Below are 17,673 nucleotides of genomic sequence, written 5' to 3' on the forward strand. Positions count from 1 at the left end.
AACACACTGTAGAATGTTGGCATGTGTTTTAATATTTTTCTTAGCTTATCGATGATTTCAATTCTACTTTTAAATCCTTGTCTTTAACTGATAATTTCATAGTTTTTATTCTTTTTTTGTTAACCACTTTGAGGACTTAAAAAAATTTTTTTTACTAACAAGCGGCACATTATTTTTTTGGTGAAATAAAATAAATAAGTAGGTTTCCCTCCCCACACCTGCCCTCTCCCCACAAACACACAGTAAGCACATGGCCCCACCAGCTCTGTCAGCGATTGAAATGCATGGATTTCTTGTTTTATTTTACAGCCTGTATATCTTAAAAAGCATTTTACAAATAGAGTCTTCTTACAATAGCGATAAATAGATTTCTCATTTTTGTCTTTTTTTTTATACATATGTCACTGGAAACACCAACACAACCTCGGAGCTTAAAAATTAAGAGAGAGAGAGAGAGAGAGAAGGAAATCTTAGTTCCTGAACATTAATTCATGGATTTTTGTGCATCTTTAAAAAATAAAGTAACAAAAACAGAGGACGGCAGGATGGGAGGGAGGGGGACACACACACACACACACACACACACACACACGTGACACAGATGGCAAATGGGCCCAGACGTTCACAGGATTTATCTAGTCACAAGAAGGCGGGTTGAAATTAAGTACTTTGGGATCCGGGCACATGTTCTTCTCTGGTCCTGCACATCGACAGATTCAGGAGAAGAGAGCCAGGAAAGGGGGTTTCAAGGGAACAATGCATCCCCACTCCCACCCCGAAAAACTGTACAGCATGGATGCAGACTGGCCGTAGTTTGGAGGGAACAATAAACTCCCGTTAGGGAATATGGCGATGCAACCCCTATCCCGTATCCCGACTTTCCCCCCTTTCTTTAGGGCAATCTCTGTCTGGCTCTATCTGGTTTTTCTTGATGAAGAGACCACACGCAGCATGCAAAGAGGAGGGTGTTATTGTGGAACGGGCTGCTGCTACCCCACCAAAAAGAGAGATAAATGGGACAGAAGCAGTTCACTGGCTGTTCTTCTAAGTGCCTTGGACGTCAGCTGTCCCACGGCAACAAAAAATAAATAAAGAGTCAATTGTCAATTATTCTTTGGGATAAACTTCGAGAAAAAACAAGAGAGAAAGAGAGAGAGTCACGCGTTGCCTGGGAGGACGAGGGTTTCCCCAAACCCTGCCAATCCACCCCGTCTTGGGGGTTCGTATATTTGGGAACCCTTCTACAAAGTTACCCAGAAGCCGCCTCCGATTCTGCCCTGGCTCCCGTTATTGCCAGATGTGCCACTAGGAAAGAAAGGATTTCGGACTGTGTGGATGAGCACAGCAGCAAGGCTCAGCTGTAGAGAGATGGGCGGGGCGGGATTCACAGTGCCACTTCTGATGGAGAGCAGCTGATGGGCTTGGCAGCTGATGGCAGGATATATACACAGGAACAGGGAGCATGGCTGTTATACAAACGGAGAAAGGAGTGGTTGATCTGTCCCAGCCTCTAGCGAACCACAAAACGGCTTAGACTCCACAGCCGCAGCGCTTCCGGGACAGGGTCTCCGGTTCCGCTCCCCCGGTGTGCAGAAATGCTGGAGAATCTTCCCAAGGTTTCGTTTTTCTCTCCAGGCTCCCGATCCGGAGCTCTCCCCTCTCTTAGGTGCCCTCAAAGCACCCAGACTGCTGAGCTCTTGGTTCGTTTTCTACGCTGGTTTCCCTCTCCCAAGGTAGCCTGATGGCGAAGCGAGAGCCGCAGAGCCACTCCGCGGCCCCTTGCTTCTAGAGACAAGCGAAACAGACATCTCCACCGCAGGAAAGGGCCGGGGAGATCTGGATGTGGTTGGGTGATTGTCCATGTTTTGATTCAAAGGGTGCCACGTCCTCATCTTGGCTTCACAGCTGGGCCTGGCAGGCATCACTGCTGGCTGCGAGACGTCGTCCGCGGAGGGCCAGAGCTAATAATGGGGTGAGATGTGGGGGGGTCGAGCACAGCTCATGGAAGGGACGGGGATTAGGCAGGGACCTCGAGAGCCTCTTCTCAAGGCCTGGCCAGTCCCAGCATGCCTTGCTGCCCTGCCAAAAGAGACCGGAAGGAGAGATGGGGGAGGCAGCTGCTTGCTTAAGACGGCGGCTTGGGCAGGTCAGCTTTGCTGGCCGGGCAGTAGTCTTCTGCCGTGACGAAGATGGGGGCCTTCCGCAATTCCCTCAGCTTGTGCTTCTTCGCCATGTGCTGTAGGGGAAGGGCGGATGAGGAAGAGGAGGAAGTCAGTTTGGGAAAGATGGGAAATGCAGTACAATCATACCTCGGGTTACAGCCGCTTCAGCTTGCCTATTTTCGGGTTGCGGATACACCGAAACCTGGAAGTACCGGAACGGGTTACTTCCGGGTTTCGGCAGCCGTGCATGCACAGAAGTGCTAAATCGCACTTTGCGCATGCGCAGAAGCGCCGAATCGCAACCTGCGCGTGCTCAGACACGGGTTGTGAACGCTGCGGGTTGCGGATGTGCATCCCACACAGATCATGTTCGCAACCCAAGCGTCCACTGTACTTGTCCTCCTAAAGTCATCCTCACCCATTCAGGATGGGGAAGGGGATTGGAAGATCGGGGGTTAATTGTGGAGAAGGGAGCGGAGGGGTGGAGACCACAAGGAATAGGGTAATAGAATCCCTGGGCTGTAGAACTGGAAGAGGCTCCAAGGGACATCTAGTCTGACCCCCCCCCCGCCATGCAGTGATCACAGCTAAAAATCCCTGGCAGGTGGCCGTCCAACCTCTGCTTAAAAACCAATGAGCTATTTGGAGTTATTTTGGGGGGTGGGGGGCAGGAAACATGAAGGAGGAAAAGGGTGAAGTTTGAGAACATGCCTTACGTGTGCATGGTCATCACAAGAGGGTGGCACAAAGGAAGGGGCTGGGTGTTTATGGGGTGCCCCTGGGGAGGGGCAGGGTTCTTTGGGGCAGGAAATGCTAGCCCCACCAAGGCAGGAAGTGGAAGGGAGGAAGCAGCCCTCCTTCCCCTTTGACGACTTGGAGCAATATAGGTCTTGCTCGGAGAGGGGCCGGGAAGACTTGCCCAAAGCCTGCTGGCTTGCTCACTGCACTGGGAGCCAGGGTGAACCCCGAGACGCGAAAGAGGCTCTGACCTTGTGGGGAGAGGCATCCACGGAGGCTGGGCAGGGAGGGCTAGCAGCTCTGCGGGGGGGACACAGAAAGGAAGAGAACATTAAAGCTGCGTGCAAGGGGAGTCGAGGGAAACCACAGAACGGATCAGCTCGTGCAAGCGGGGAACCTCGGTGGCAGAGCCCCACAACCTCCTCCCAGCCTGCCCTAATCCTAGTGCCTTCTGCCCACTGACGCACTTTTCCATGGGTACAAGTGGCTGTATCAATTCTTGCTTAAGAACATATGAACTGTCCTGCTGGATCAGGCCAACGGTCCATTTGGTCCGGCATCCTGTTGCCACAGTGGCCAAATACCCCTAGGAAGCTAGAAATCTAGATTGCCTCTGAACCCGGAGGTTGCATAAGGACATATAAAAGCCCGGCTGCTATATCAGGCTAATAGTCCAACTTGTCCAGCAACCTTGTTCCCACAGTGGTTGAACAGTTGCCCGTTACGCAATACCAGCAAGCGGGATTCAGGTCAAGAGCAACACTCTCCCCTCCTGTGGTTTTCAGCAACCAGGATCCAGAAGCACTGCTGCCGCCGAGAGTGGAGGCAGAGCCATTGTGGCTGGTAGCCACTGATAGCTCTTGAATTTGTCTGACCCTGTTTTAAAGCTATTCAGGTTGGTGGCCAGCACTGCATGCAGTGGGAGGGAGTTCCGTAGTTTAACTTTGTGTTGGTTGATTGTATGTGTCAGCCACCGCTTTCATCTGCAAGATCAGCCCCTGTCCCACAGACACCAAAAGGGTGTCCTTTTCCTAATGCACCCACAGGAAAATAACCCACACCCCCACCTTATGCCACTGCCTCCTATTCGCCTCCTCCCATATCCCAGCTTCAGACACTCGTAGGCCTCTGCCCTGCAACTGGAAGACTGGGTTTGTGGAATACCCAGCCCTCTCACACACTCACCAGGTGGGGAGGTTGCCGCTCGGACTGTTCCAGCTGGATTTTTATTTCTGGACAAGAGGGGTCCGTAGATTTCCTGGGGTCTGGCTGCGGAGAGCGAGAAGGGCCTGGAAAGATGGAGAATGGGACAGGGGAGGAAATAACAACTTAAGTATAGCCTTTACCAGGAAGAGACTAAATGGGGACTCACCATGCTCTCACAGTGGCCAACTGGATTCCCCTAAGGCAGTGATTTTTAACCAGTGTGCCGTGTTGCTTGCCTTGAATGATGGTCAGGGATACCATGGGCAACACTGGCCTCTGTCCCTCTTTCCTTCCCTCCCTCCTCGGATGCCCTCTTGCATCTCTGCCTCCCAAAGGCTTGCACGGCTGCTTGTTGCAGCAGCCCCGGCTTCAAGCTCCGCAGGCAAATGGTCCCTCTGGGGGTGGCCAGGGGTCGAAGCAATGATTCTTCAGAATCAACTTCGTTGGACTGGTCATGTTGTGCAGATGCCTGATTATTGTCTTCCAAAGCAACTGCTCTATTCCGAACTTAAAAATGGAAAGCGTAATGCTGGTGGTCAACAAAAGAGGTTTAAAGATTCTCCCAAGAAGAATCTTTTAAAAATGCAGGATAAACACCGACAACTGGGAAACACTGGCCTGCGAACGCTCCAATTGGGGAACGGCCTTTACCAAAGGTGTCATGGGCTTTGAAAATGCTTGAACTCAGGATGAAAGGGAGAAACGTGCTAAGAGGAAGGCACACTTGGCAAACCCTCACCGTGATCAACTCCCACCTGGAAACCCATGTCCCCACTGTGGAAGGACGTGTGGATCCAGAACTGGCCTCCAAAGTCACTTATGCACTCACTGTTAAAACCGTGTTTAAGGAAGACAATCTTACTTGGCTACGAGGTATTGCCAAAGAGAGAGAAGAGCTGGCTGGCAGGAGCTGAGGCGGCTCAGAGACCTGGGGTGGCTGCGGCTGCTGCCTGGAGAACTCCCAAGGAGAGGGGAGAGGAGAGGAGGCCTAGGGAACACTCCACAAGGGAAGGTGTTTGAAAAAAGGTCGAGAGGCTGGGGAGGCAAGGTGTGACCTAACTGGGCTCCTGAGCCCCACTGGGGTGCCACAGAAAGGATGTAGTTGGTCAAGGGAGCTGTGGACTAAAAAAGGTTGAAGACTTCTGCCCTACCGGAAGTCCGCACAGAGGACCCGAGTGCAAGAGCAGCTCTCTCCTCCTGCAGTTTCCAGCTATGGGTATTCAGAAGCATCGCTGCCTTAAAGTGTGACAGCAGAAGAAAACCAGCATGGTCAGTTGACATTGATCCTCCAGAATAAGATATGGTGACCAGATGTCCCCATTTCCCAGATTTACAAATCTGTCCCCGGACAAAATCTGCCCCTGGATTTCATTTAATGTCCCCGGATTTATATTTTAAGTGTTGCAGATATATTAGTAGGGAATGAATGTTGTGTGATTGGTTCAACGGCACAAGACACGTCATATGGGGACTTCCAGCAAGACAAAATGGCGGGAGCCACGGCAGCGGGCAGCTCCTGAAGCCAGCCAGGGCCAACTGGGCTACCAGGCTGGCTCCGGGCTGCTGAGACTGCCGCTGCCAAGGAGGAACCGGGAACATCTGGTGCGTGAACTGGGGGAACCGCTGACCCCCTCCCGCACCCCAAATCGAGCTGGTAGCGAGAGTGCCTGGCCACCTGCCCAGCGGTGCTCCGGGGCCAGTGAAACCCCTGGAACTGATGCAGAGAGAAGGAGGAGAAGGAGAAGAAAGAGAGAAAGAGGAAGGAGGAAAAGAGGGGAGCCCTGACATTGCCGCACTGCTGCCACTGAGAAGGAGAGGCAGGAGAGCACCAGGAGGGCAAGGACACGTGGCGCAACCAGAGCCTACTCCATGGCGGCTGGAGCTTCAAGAGAACAGGCTGAGGCCCAGAGGAAGGCCGTGCGACAGAGGAGACCACAGAAGAGAAGATATTATTTTTAAAAATATTTTTTTAAATCCCCCCCTCTTTTCAAAAAAAAAAAAAAAAAGTGGCCCTGGATTCTTTGAAAAAAATCTGGCAACCTTAGACTAAGAAGCAAAGAGGAGAGCAAGAGGCAGGCAAAGGATGCTTTGATTCGTGAGCAGAACATCTTCCCCCATCCCTGGGAAAGGAAGCGCAATGACGCAGGCCAATGAGCTCCGTGCCCTAGGGGAGAGGAAGAACAGATGGGAAGAAGGGAGAGGCAAGCACAGCAGCATCAGGACCTGTTAACATCTGGTTGTAACGTAAAACACACAGAGAGAGACCTGTAGGCTTCCTTTTCGTTATCGTTGATTAATTAAACCCGGATGGGAGCAGTGGAGAAATTCGGTCTGGTTTGCATTTTAAGAACGGGCCTACCTAATTCAACAATGCGTGAAAGGAAAACACAGCTATTCTCTGGGTTTTGCTCTTCTCCAAATTCAGCTCTCCAGCCAGACGATGTGTACAAGGAGCCAGTGTAATGAAGGACCTTGGAGACCAGGGTTCAAATTGCCCACACAGCCATGAAGCTCACTCGGTGACCTTGGGGGCCAGTCATTGCCTCTCAGCCTAACCTACAGGGTCATTGTAGGGATTAAATAAAGAGCTCCTTTGTCAGGGGGGAGGGGAGGGAAAGGTGAGACTTGAATGCAAAGAATAAATCAAGATATATTGGGGGAAATGGGCATCGATATACAGACATTAATGAATGTATCATATGGAAGTTCATTCAAATAAGTCCTACTCGGTGCAGACACCCTGAAATTAATGAATCAAAGTCAGCCACATCCATCACTTTCAGTGGGTCTCCTTTGAGTAGGACTAGCATCGAACGTAAATTTCATTTATTTGTTTTATTTATTGCACTTATATCCCACCTTGGAGAAAAAGCTCAGTTAATCTGCACGGTAATCGTGTGAGGTAGGCTAGGCTGAGAGGAAGGGTTGGGCCAAAAATTTAGCTTGCCAAAAAATGTGTATATTAGGAGATATGAGCACCAAGGACTTCCGGGGAGGCAACACGGCTGGTTAGTCGCCTCTGTTGAGACTCTGTCGACAGAGATAATTAAGTGGTGATTAACGCTGATTGACACATGCAAAATGGGGGTCGGATGGCCCACCTCGCAGGGGTGTTGCAGTGGACAAGGCAAGGACTGCACAGGGCAGAACGGAGAGGGGTGTTAAAGTGGAACCCGGTACCTGGTGAGCTGCCCCCGCTGGTGTTGCTGAGGCTGTCATCCAGCCAGGTACTGTAGATAAAGGAGTCCCGCTTGTGGGGGGTGCCTGATGACGACTGGCTCTCCTGGGGGGGGGGGTGGACACAAAAAGGAAGACAGTGTTGGTGGGTGGGGAGAAGGGGTCGGGTAGCTAATGTCGGCTTTTTCCTTGGCATGTGAGAGAGAGAGGGAAGCATTGCCAAACTGATCATTTTATCACCTGTAATCGATGGCATTTATTCTGCAAACAGCCTTGACGTAACAGAACTCTCACTACTTGTGTGTTCTCCAGTCCATTTCCCTGCGATCTCAGTTCTTACTTTTTTATTCATTTATTACGAACGTTTAAAACAATTACACATCGCAAAGTGTCGTCTTCCAGGACCAATGTATGAACAGATGTTAAGCCTTGTCTGCGGTTATCCACATGGCAGCAAAACAGACTTGAAAAATGTTATTAATTTCCCATCCGCAGGGTATACCTCAGTCTAGAGTGTTAAGATAATTTCTTCATAGTGGCTGCTTTGACTGGAGACAGAAGGGAAATTACTGCACTATTCTTAATAAACAATATACCGTATTGGTCCAAATATAAGCCGCACTCGCAAATAAGCCGCACCTTTAGAATTCAAGGGTGGGGGGAGACAATACCCGAATATAAGCCTCTCCCTTAAAATTGGGTTACAGGCTGAAAATCGCTGCAGTTGGTAGAATTGTAACTCCGAGCCAATTTAAGCCTTTGATCTCGCAAGCCCGCAAAAGTTAGCCTACAATCGCTAAAATCGCAAATCGCTGTTCAGGTGCTACAATTCTGCAGGCACTCACACCCATAAATGGCAAATGAACAGTCTCAAGCTCACAAATCGGCAATAAAACAATTTTTTTGTTCCGTTTTACCGCTTGTCTGTTTCAGCAGCGATATCGTAAAAGCCCATTTTCGTAAGGTCGCGGATTTAAGCTGCCCTTTTAACTTTTTACGGTTGGAATTTCGAAAAAAAGTGTGGCTTGTATTCTGGCAAATACAGTAAATCAAGTGCTTACTGACAACCTTACAAACACAGAGAACTTAAAACGATGTGCATCTGGTGCCGGGAACCCAGAAGTGGAACCTGGAGCTGGGGAGCCCCCTGGAGAGTCCTAGTGGCTTGCGAGGAGACCCACCCCAGAATCTGAAGAGGACATCCTCTTCGGGCTCCAAGGAGGGTCTCCTCATGAGCTGGAGGGGCAGCGGGGCTTTGTTGAGCCTTAACAGCTGGGAGCGCATCGCAGCTTCCCCACATGTACTGAGCTCCGGCCCAACTCTCTTACCATGCCAGTGTCTTCGTCGTGGCCCCCCTCCTGCTCTTCTGCCACGCTGCCAAAGCTGCTAGCGCTGGAGGAGGAACGCGAGAAATCGCGCAGGGCGTCTGGTTTGGGGGCTACAGGATCTGGTCTGCAAGGAGAGAGAGAAAGAAGGCCCATTGAGAACTAAGACAGTAATCTGTCATGATCTGCCAAGGCAATCTGGTTCAGGAGTTGACTGTGCATAATTCCCCCCCCCCCCCCCACAGTGGTACCACTGCATTACTATGAGGTTGTGGCGCTCATCTGGCTATCAGGCCGAGGGAGCCGGCGTTTGTCCACAGACAGCTTTCCGGGTCATGTGGCCAGCAGGACTAGACCCCTTCTGGCGCAACGGGACACCGTGACGGAAACCAGAGCGCACAGAAACACCGTTTACCTTCCCGCCACAGTGGTACCAATTTACCGTATTTTTCGCTCTATAAGACGAACCAGACCATAAGAAGCACCTAATTTTTGGAAGAGGAAAATGGGGGGGGGGGATTCTGAATCCCAGAAGCCAGGACAGAAGCTGTCCTGGCTTATGGGATAGCTGCGCGTAGCCTCTCTCCCGGGCAAGGGGAGCCTTCATCCCGCTGCCTGGGAGAGGCTGCATGCGGCTAAGGCTCCCCCAAGAGCCGTGCTCCCTTTAAAGAGAGCGCAGAGTGTGTGTGTGGCTCTTGGGGGCTTTTCCCCGAGGGAGAAGGGCAGCCCTTCTCCCTCCTTGGGGATAAGCCCCCAAGAACCGCACACATGCTCCACGCGGCTCTTTAAAGGGAGCACTGAGCAGAGCCTCCCGCCTGCATTCGCTCCATAAGACGCACACACATTTCCCCTTACTTTTTAGGAGGGGAAAAGTGCATCTTATAGAGTGAAAAATACGGTATCTCCTTGCACTGGGGTGCTTTTGAACTCCTAGGTTGGCAGGAGCTGGGATAGAGCAATGGGAGCTCACCCCGTCATGGGGATTTGAACCGCCGACCTTCCGATCGGCAAGTCCAAGAGGCTCCGTGGTTTAGACTACAGCGCCACCTGCGTCCCACTGCATGAAGAACCTAAGAACAGCAGAAGAGCCTTCTGTCTGGGTCAGGCCAATGGCCCACCTAGTCTAGCATCCTTTTCTCGCAGTGGCCAACCAGATGCCCTGACTGGAAGCTCCCACTAAGACCCAAACACAGGAGAAACGCTCCCCTCCTGTCGTCCCCAACAAGCCAACCTTATGCCAAGAGACATGTGCCAACCTGTTCTTGGTGGTGGGCATCTCTGGAGAGCTCTGATTGGATGAGTTCTCAGACTTGGGTTCCTGAGATACATGGCCGCTGTCCGGAGTCTTCTGGGTCCCGGTGGGGCTTTCCCTGTGGGGCACATACAGCTGGCTTTGCTGGTCAAGTCAAAAGAATTTGGGAGTGGGGAGGAGGGCTTGGTTGCCACGATCATGTGAGGCTGGGGAGGGGGGCACTGGTGGGAGCATGGCTGGAATTAGCAGTAGGCAAACAGTCACTGTCAATTTTGGGACCCCTCCTCGATTTCTCATTTTTTTCCACTCTTAAACTCAGTTCTCCACATTTGGGAATTTTTATTATTTTGAAAAGTTGTGGGGTTTTAAAAAATAAAAAATATTTATATACAGCTACGTCATTAAAAAGCATCGTAGCAAATTACAGCAGTAAATCGCAAAACTGTGCAATAAAAAAAAAGTATTAAAAAGGTTTTAAAAAGGCATAATTTAAATATTGCGGAAGGATGTACAGTGGAACCTCGGTTTTCAGGAGTCTCGGAAGCTGAACATTTCGGAAGCTGGAAAACCCAGAAATAATTGCTTCCATTTTCGAACGCGCCTCGAAAGTCGAACAGCATCCGCTGCGTGTTTTTCCATTTTTTTTTCTATTGAATTTGCAGACTTCCCTTTGTGCCTCGGTTTTCAAACGTTTCGAAACTCGGAACAGTCTTCTGGAATGGATTACGTTCGAAAACCGAGGTTCCACGGTATTCTTAATTGCCTGTATACAATAGGAAAGCTTTCACCGGGCATTTAAAAGTTGGCACAGCAGTTAGTGTGAATTTCTCCTAAAATACACACATTTGTACACAATTGTGCCCAATATACACATTTTTGCAAAGGGACGTCTCCTAACGCAATGATATGCAGAATATATATGTACACATTACGTGGCTGGAGAACTGCCCATCGAAATGTGGAGAATTGCGGATTTCATAGATTTGCAGAGCTGGGAGGGACTTGGAGGGTCATGTAGCCCAACCCCCTTCAATGCAGGAATCTCAACTAAATTTTAAAAGTTGGTTTTGTGTTGCGGTTCTCGTATTGCTTTGGAAAGTGCAACCTGGATGAACTTTAGGACAAAAAATAAATAAATCTCAAGGTTTAGATTGAAAAACAGTTAAGAAAATGACGATGAGAAGAACCTGTTAGTAAAATAGAAGCAGCAGCAAAACTGCCCACCTCCATCCCTTCCACCTCACTTGCCCCCCCCCCGCACCCCACCTTTTCTCCTGCACCTCCTGGATGTTCTCAATCCCGATGGCGCTGCTCCGCCGGGAGCTGAAGGGCCCCGATTTCTTCCGCGTCGGGCTCTTTCCAGGGACTATCAGGGACTGGAAGAGAGGCAAGCCCATCAGGCAGAGAGAAAGAGAAACTTGGCAATGCGCTTGTAAAAGGAGGAAAGCAGGGCGCTGGCAGAGAAGGGTGCAAAAAGGGCAAGCGACTGGGACCGAGGTTGGCCACCACAAAATGGCTGCCGTAGAAACGAAGGTACGGTAGGAGCTTGTGGGCATCACAGGCCTTTGCAGGTGTTTCTACGCTAGAGTCATAGGTAGGGATAACTATGTTTTCCAGCAGGGATCCCAAAATGGTATTCCCCCAGAACTACAGTTCCCATGGCTCCCTGGTGTGGGAGCCACGGGAACTACAGTGGTACCTTGGTTCTCAAACGCCTTGGGTCTCAAACGCCGAAAACCTGGAAGTAAGTGTTCCGGTTTTTGAACATTTTTCGGAAGCCGAATGTCTGACGCGGCTGTCAGCTATTGTTTCCGGGGCGCCTGCACCAATCAGAAGCTGCGCCTTGGTTTTCAAACATTTCGGAAGTCAAACGGACTTCCGGAACGGATTAAGTTTGGCGCTTTTGTTCTTGCTGCTTATTTTGTATTTTCGTTTCTGAGGCTTTTTCGGTTCATTTGTTTTTGTGACTGTGTAGAACCCAGTTCAGCTACTGATCGATTGATTGTGTGACTGTGGAAATGGATAAAAGCCCCCCATTCAAACAATAAGTATCATCAGTGCAGGTAAAAATAATAATAATATTTTTTTAATAATAATAATAATAATAATAATAATAATAATAATAATAATTTATTATTTATACCCCGCCCATCTGGCTGGGCCTCCCCAGCCACTCTGGGCGGCTTCCAAAAAAATATTAAAATACTATGATACATCAAACATTAAAAGCATCCCTGATCATCTACAATACTGTTCTTAACCTGAAACTGTTCTTAACCTGAGGTACAACTTTAGCTAATGGGGCCTCCTGCTGCTGCCGCACTGCCACCGTGCGATTTATGTTCTCATCCTGAAGCAAAGTTCTTATACCAAAGTACTATTTCTTACTATTTCTGGGTTAGCAGAGTCTGTAACCTGAAGCGTCTGTAACCCGAGGTACCACTGATTATTGCTTTCATTTTATGGATCAGTGGTCTCGTTAGATAGTAAAATTAATGTTAAATAGCTGCTTTAGGGATTGTTTTTAAAAGTCTGGAATGGATTAATCCATTTTGCATTACTTTCTACGGGAAAGCATGCCTTGGTTTTGGAACGCTTTGGTTTTGGAACGGACTTCCGGAACGGATGACGCTTGAGAACCAAGGTACCACTGTAGTTTTAGCCTGTTTAAGGCTGCAATGTAGATGGCTGTCTCTGTCTGCTTCAGCCAGTGAAGGTTAGTCCCTGCAACCCAACATCCTTGAGTAAAGGCATATGGGTACAGAATATACAGAGAAGGATCTGCAAAGGCAGCTACAAATCTTATAGCACCCTCCGTGACACTTTTGAGCTGGGGAAACAGGGAGTCATGCAAGACGGATCCAGACTTCACTTTGACTGTGTGCAGCAGAGTGCCTCCTTTTATAACAGGGAACTCCCTAGTTGCGGGAAAGAGGAAGGGTGACGGTCAGGCAGGATGTGGCTCGAGTGAATGGAAAAGCATGGCAAGGTGGGCACAAGTGTGCTCTGTGGGGCTGGCATCCTCCTCACGCCACCATCAGCTAACACAATCCTTTTATTTAGTTATTTATTTTTAACAAGAAAAACTTGGGAGACTGGGTTCCTACACAGCAGGCGGGGAGAACTTTTGGTCCACCCTGATGTTGCTGAACTACAGCTCCCTTCATTGCTAGCAGAGGGTGGGCAATCCCTATGGGAACTGTAGTTCAGCAACAACTAATAATAATAATAATAATAATAATAATAATAATAATTTTATACCACTCTGGGTGGCTTACAGCACATAAAAAATGGCAAAACATTAAAAATTTCCCGATACAGGGTTGCCTTCAGATGTCTTCTAAAAGTCTGATAGCTGTTTATTTCCTTGACATCTGGTGGGAGGGCGTTCCACAGGGCGGGCGCCACTACCGAGAAGGCCCTCCCGAGAAGGTTCCCCTTATCTGATTCGTGAGGCTCTTCGTATAGCGGTTTTTTCGTCTTGCGAAGCAAGCCCATTGACAGCTTAGCGGATTAGCGCTATTAGCGGTTTAGCGGCTTTTAGCGATCAGCTGTTAAGCGGCTTATCAGCGGATCAGCTGATAAGCGGCTTAGCGGCTTAGGAAAAGGGGGGGAAGGGGGGGAACCCGCAGGAACTCGCAAGACATTTCGTCTTGCGAAGCAAGCCCATAGGGAAATTCGTTTTGCGAAGCGCCTCCAAAACGGAAAACCCTTTCGTCTAGCGGATTTTCCGTCTTGCGAGGCGTTCGTCTTGCGGGGCACCACTGTACTGTCATCCTGTTTTGAGAAATCATTGTTAATTGCTCCCCCCCTCCCCGAAAGCTGATTGAAACATAAGTAAAATTATTAGGACCAAATGAAAAGCTATCCAGTAGTGAGCAAGCTTTTGGTTTCACCAAAATACTTTTGCAGGAGGGAGTGAGAATTATTAACCTGGGTGTTCCCTCCTGCACCCCAGCCCCCCACCAGAGGTCTAGAGGGATGATGGGGAGTACCAGGGGTGGGGTGTGCCCCTCCAACATGCAGGAGGGGGATAGGGGGCAGCCACAGGGCAAGAGGCAGTGAGAGAGACACCGAGAGAGAGAGAGAGAAAAACTAGCCACCTCTTCTATGGTTCCTATGCCTATGGCGCTGCCTCGTCGTCCGTACCTAGTTGGCGTTTTTCCGGGGACAAGCAATGACTGTGGTAAGCGGGCAGAGAGAGCGCAGAAAAAAAGGACAGGGACAGGAAAGGGAGGGGGAACAAAGGAATGAGAGAGAAAGAGAAAGAAAGAAAGAAAGAGAGAGAGAGGTCATGCAAAACAAAATGGTGCCAGGTCATCATAACAATGGCTAAAGCTCAAAGGCCGGCCGGGGCCCATAACTGTCAACTTTCCCCTTTTTTAAAAGGGAAATTCCCTTATTCCAAATAGGATTCCTCGCAAGAAAAGGGAAAAGCTGACAGCTATGCCGGGGTCGCCGGATGGAGGGGGTGGGCATGGAATCGGCCATGGCGCAGGTAGAAAGCAGGGAGCAAAATGTTGCAATTTGGGGGGACCCCGTGTTGGGTCACAGCAGGTCAGTTTGGGGTATGAATAGCAATTTGGGGGGGGGGTGTTGGCTGGATTTTGCCCGCAGTCTGGGGAGCAGCTGTGGGTATTGTCTGGAATAGGGCAGCAGTGACCCCTTTTCTCTGCCCCATACGCCAAGCTCCTCATCCTGATCTGTGCCCAGCCACCCTTCTGCCTGACCCCAGCACCCTTGTTCGTGGTGCCTCCGTGGGACTCCGGTCCGCTGCTAAGCTGGGCTACCTACCCACCCCAACCACTAGGAAAAAATGGCTGGGAATCTCAGGCCCCCCCCCCCCCAGAGGCTGCTGAACTACCGGTACCGTATTTTTCGCTCTATAGGACGCACCGGTCCATAGGAGGGGGAGAACAAGGGGAAGAAAATTCTCCCCCTCTCTGCTCAGCGCCCCTTCAGTGAAGTGGCAGGAGAAACGGAGCCCCTTCCATTTCTCCTCCCGCTTTGCTGAAGGGGCGCTGCGCAGAGAGGGAAAACTGTGCAGCGCTTCTCCAGTGAAGTGAAGCCTGGAGAGCAAGAGGGATCAGTGTGCACCGGCCCCTCTCGCTCTCCAGGCTTCAGGCGGCTAGCTGCAAGCCTTCGGAGCGCAGCGGGAACTCCTGCTGCGCTCCCAAGGCTTGAGGATAGCTGCCTGAAGCCCCCGGAGCACTGCAGGAACTCCTACAGTGCTCCGGGGGCTTCAGGTGGCTTCAGCGAAAGCAACGCGAAGCCTCCGGAGCGCGGGGGGAGCTCTCCTTCTGCGCTTCGGAGTCTTCGCGTTGCTATCGCTGAAGCCAAGGAGCCTGCATTCGCTCCATAATACGCACACACATTTCCCCTTAATATTTGAAGGGGGGAAAGTGCGTCTTATAGAGTGAAAAATATGGTACATCTCGCATCAGCCCCTGCCACCGGCTGGGGAGTCAAAGCTCAGGTGAAAAGCCAGAGGTTCTCCATCTCTACATTAGAGGAAGGCAGAGCTGTGATGGAAATTGGTCTGGGCAGTGAAGGCAAGTAACAGTCTAGTCGACGGATGGGGAAAATTTGGCCCTCCAGGTTGGACTCCCAACTCCCATGAGCTCCAAACAACATGGCCCCTGGCCAGAGGTCATAAATCATAAGATGGTAGAGTTGAGGAGTTTAAAGACTCTCTTAAGTCAAATAAAAAAAACATGTAGTATAAACACTGACAAATAGGGAACACTGGCCTGCAAGCGCTCCAATGGGAGAACAGCCTTTACCAAAGGTGTCATGGGCTTTGAAGATGCTCGAACTCAGGACAGAAGTGAGAAACGTGCTAAGAGGAAGGCACGCTTGGCAAATCTACACCGTGATCAACTCCCGCCCAGAAACCTAGGTCCCCACTGTGGAAGGACGTGTAGATCCAGAATTAGCCTCCACTGTCACTTATGGACTCGCTGTTAAAACCGTGTTTATGGAAGACAATCTTACCCAGCTTTGAGGGATAGCCAAAGAAGAATAAGAATAAGAGTCCAGGTAAAGGTAAAGGGACCCCTGACCATTAAGTCCAGTCGCAGACGACTCTGGGGTTGCATCGCTCATCTCACTTTATTGGCGTACAGCTTCCGGGTCATGTGGCCAGCATGACTAAGCCGCTTCTGGCGAACCAGAGCTGCGCACCAAAACGCTGTTTACCTTCCCACCGGAGCGGTACCTATTTATCTACTTGCACTTTGACGTGCTTTCGAACTGCTAGGTTGGCAGGAGCAGCGACCGAGCAACAGGAGCTCACCCCGTGGTGGGGATTCGAACCGCCGACCTTCTGATCGGCAAGCCCTAGGCTCTGTGGTTTAGACCACAGCGCCACCCGTGTCCAACCCCGCTGCAATGTGACGGAGCCACTGTAAGACCCACACTTTACTAAAAGAGGAGCCATCGCAAGGGATGGTGGGAGTTGGAGCTCTGTAGCATCTGGAGGGTCAAAGCTCCCCCCCCCAACCTGTTCCTAACCAGGGCACTGTAGGATGAAAGTGCCAAGCGTCTTCCCCCTGTACCCTCCTCTTCTGCTGCTAGGGCAGGAAAGTGGGGGTGACCACATTGCTCCAGGCCCACCCCCCACCCCGCAGCTTGCCGTCCTTGCAGCCCAGACGGGAGGTGGAATAATTGGACTTTTGCACCCTTTCGGAGGTACATGCACTTGAGTTAGCGATTGCAAGTACATGAAAGGGAGGCAGGGGCCGCGTGTGCCTAAAGTTATCTCGTGCTGATCGGCTCAGAGCAACGGAACGTGCAAACCTTAGGTCTCTGGATCTAAAATAAGAACCAAACAGGCTGCCCCCGCCTGCTCATTTTTATTTTATTTTTGTTGGTGGTGGGGCACATGGAAATACCATCGTCCTGCTTGGAGACTCCCAGATGTTTTCATTTCTTAACTTTGCCCCAGCTCTGGAGTGCGGGTGCCACCTACTGGCCACTCGCAAGCGCCGCACCCAAAGTGTGCCTGCTCTTGGCCATGACTTTGCCGCCAGCCACAATGAGAACCGGCTGCTTGGGAGGGCCAAATGGATTTATGGAAATCTCACTGCAAGGGTGGCTTGGAGGAAAAGCACATTTAATCTGCCCTTTCCCCTCCCCCTTCCTTCTTAATGGCTGCTCTTTGCATAGGAAACTGCCTTGCACTAAACCAGGCTTTTGGGGTCCACCTCGCTCAGTACTGTCTGCTCTGACTGGCAGCAGCTTTCTAGGGTTTGAGATTCGCAGCCCTACCTGAAGATGCTTGCAGGGGATTGAACCTGGGGGCCTTCTGCACACAAAGCAGGTATCTCAGTTGGCAGAGCACAAGGCTCTTAATCTGGGGGTCATGGGTTCGAGTCCCACAGTGGGCAAAAAAATCCTGCATTGCAGGGGGTTGAGCTAGATGACCCTCATGGTCCTTTTCCAACTCTACATTCTATGATTCTATGACTCCGGGATAGCATTACTACCGAGCCAAGGCCATTACAGAAGTCCATAATGGTCAAATAATGTGAAATTGACTGGACCACATCCATAGCAACTCCTCCCTGCCCTCCCACTTCAAGAATGAAATTGACTGGACCGGATAATCAGGAGTTCCTGGTCCAGTCAATTTCACTTCCGGGTGGGGAGAAAACCCTGTTTGCAATCTCGTCCAGTCAATTTCACTCCCCAAAGTGGTGATGTATTGCTGAATGAGTGAGGAGCTGGCAAACTTGGCCGGTTATTAATGAACTCATTTCAAGGGAGCTCAGCGCAGGAAGCAAGGGGACGGGAAGGTCAATCCGGGAAATGA

General features: G+C 50.4%; 1 protein-coding gene across 1 annotated transcript in view; it reads right to left on the reverse strand.

Annotated features, from left to right (window-relative positions):
- Positions 1 to 827: 827 nt before the first annotated feature.
- RAP1GAP (RAP1 GTPase activating protein) overlaps positions 828 to 17,673 on the reverse strand; it is a 94,628-nt gene continuing 77,782 nt past the window's right edge. The window contains exons 19-25 of the mRNA XM_079987396.1: positions 13,964 to 14,041; positions 11,127 to 11,236; positions 9,865 to 9,978; positions 8,612 to 8,735; positions 7,287 to 7,389; positions 4,086 to 4,189; positions 828 to 2,236 (exon numbers count right to left, since the gene is read on the reverse strand). Coding sequence (XP_079843522.1) covers positions 2,126 to 2,236; positions 4,086 to 4,189; positions 7,287 to 7,389; positions 8,612 to 8,735; positions 9,865 to 9,978; positions 11,127 to 11,236; positions 13,964 to 14,041 — 744 coding nt within the window. The 3' untranslated portion in view covers positions 828 to 2,125. The remainder of the gene's footprint in view (positions 2,237 to 4,085; positions 4,190 to 7,286; positions 7,390 to 8,611; positions 8,736 to 9,864; positions 9,979 to 11,126; positions 11,237 to 13,963; positions 14,042 to 17,673) is intronic.

Source organism: Podarcis cretensis (genome assembly GCF_951804945.1).
Source record: "Podarcis cretensis genome assembly, chromosome: 8".
Taxonomy (NCBI): Eukaryota; Metazoa; Chordata; class Lepidosauria; order Squamata; family Lacertidae; genus Podarcis; species Podarcis cretensis.